This window comes from Pollachius pollachius, assembly GCF_949987615.1.
Source record: "Pollachius pollachius genome assembly, chromosome: 1".
Lineage (NCBI taxonomy): Eukaryota > Metazoa > Chordata > Actinopteri > Gadiformes > Gadidae > Pollachius > Pollachius pollachius.
The window spans coordinates 47,725,308-47,726,920 of NC_136934.1; the positions used below are offsets into that span (position 1 = coordinate 47,725,308).

Sequence of the window (1,613 nt, forward strand, 5' to 3'; positions counted from 1 at the left end):
ACGAAACAGGTGGCGGTATGTACACTATGATCCCATCCCTCGCTCTCTCACCTATATCCAGATGTATCCGGTATACACAGCAGTACTCATGCACTATGTAATTCAGGAATCACCTAACTGCGCTGTCTCTAAAATGACACTACTGGTCCTGTTTGTCGGGTTGGCCAAAAGCGAGAGTTATGGTTGGACGATGACACAATGACCACGCAGTCGCTCTCAACTGTTTTGGTTCTGCGTCGGGTTTACGTTGGGTTTATGTTAACCGGCCGATCACAGTCCTTGCTGCTGTGTCGCCTCGAGACACAGATGGCGCACGTCAGGCCCTCACAGTGGACGCAAGGAGGGTTTGCAAGGACGTAATGGGTCCCTTGCGTTGCGTCGACGTCCAACCATAACTCGACCTTAACTCACGTGACTTCACCTAGTCGGGAGGAAACCGGAACGTTAAAAATAGCAAAGCTACGCGAACACAGGGACAAGCTGACCACGCCACGCAGAACCACACCCCTACGGTGGGGCGGCCTTCCTGGGGCATTGGTGTGTGTGGGGGGGGGGGGGGAAGGCAAAGCTGAGAATGAATGCAAGCTGCTACCGTTGCATGGCTACTTTGAAAGGTTGCATCAGTTCTTTGTGAACGTCCATTAAAGTTTTTATCGACCGCGTCGAAATCCCAAGCGAAATACACATTCACCAGAGCATGTCCTGATCAAGACGCCCTTCTGCCACAGCACTCTTTAGTTATTTATTTATTAGAATGGTTGGATTTAATTGTGTTTGATTCCTGCTACTTTGATTGGACGTAGATTCCGTCCGATGTTGAGTGACCTTGATAGGTAGGATAATTGGAATGATCAACATCGGTGTGCAATCGTATATCGGTCTTCCATCTTGTTGTATACTCGTTTGAGTCCAGTCCTTCTTTTAGCTTGTCTTCCTGCTGTACACAGTACACCTACACTTCTATGCATGACAAAATAACAACTACAGCGGTGTCATTGGCGTCCATACGTTGGGCTGTATGTATTGTTCCGACGATGGATGTTTATTAAGATACATTTTTTAAGTTCTTCCCTCTAAAAGTCAGATGTTTGTCGCAGAACAAAAAAAAGGTAGTCAAGGTCCATCCGCGTAGCGTCTGCTGTCCTCGCCGTTTCCCATTGGCCGTGAAAAAAAAAGCGGTACCCCCGAAAAATAAAAAGTGAATAAATAACTGAATCGTTTTGTGTCGAAACCGAGTCAATCTTTCCTGGTCGGCGTCTCATGGCATGACGTTCCCCTGGGAGAGCGAGCGAGTCATCTCCGTGTGGACGAAGTAGGTCTTGAGCTCGCCTTTGCCCTTGACGTTGATGATGCCGCGACAGGAGCACATGTAGCCCAGCGTGAGGAGGATACGGCTGGTCTCCTCAGTCACCTAGAGAGAGAGAGAGAAAGAGAGAGGGGGAGAGAGAGAGGGAGAGAGAGGAGAGAGCGAAGGACAGAGAGAGAGAGCGGAAAAGAGGGACAGATGGAAGGACAGATAGGGAGAGAGAGAGAGAAGGACAGAGTGAGAGGGGGAGAGAGAGAGAGAGAGAGGGAGAAGGACAGAGAGGGAGGGAGAGAAGAACACAGTGAGA

The 1,613-nt window shown here is 49.3% G+C and overlaps 1 protein-coding gene across 1 annotated transcript in view; it reads right to left on the bottom strand.

Moving 5' to 3' along the window:
- Positions 1-1,258: 1,258 nt before the first annotated feature.
- The window catches only part of adcy2a (adenylate cyclase 2a), a gene marked incomplete at its 3' end in the record, with an annotated part of 60,119 nt that continues 59,764 nt past the window's right edge, over positions 1,259-1,613 (bottom strand). Inside the window, exon 25 of the mRNA XM_079741652.1 lies at positions 1,259-1,411. Coding sequence (XP_079597778.1) covers positions 1,259-1,411 — 153 coding nt within the window. The remainder of the gene's footprint in view (positions 1,412-1,613) is intronic.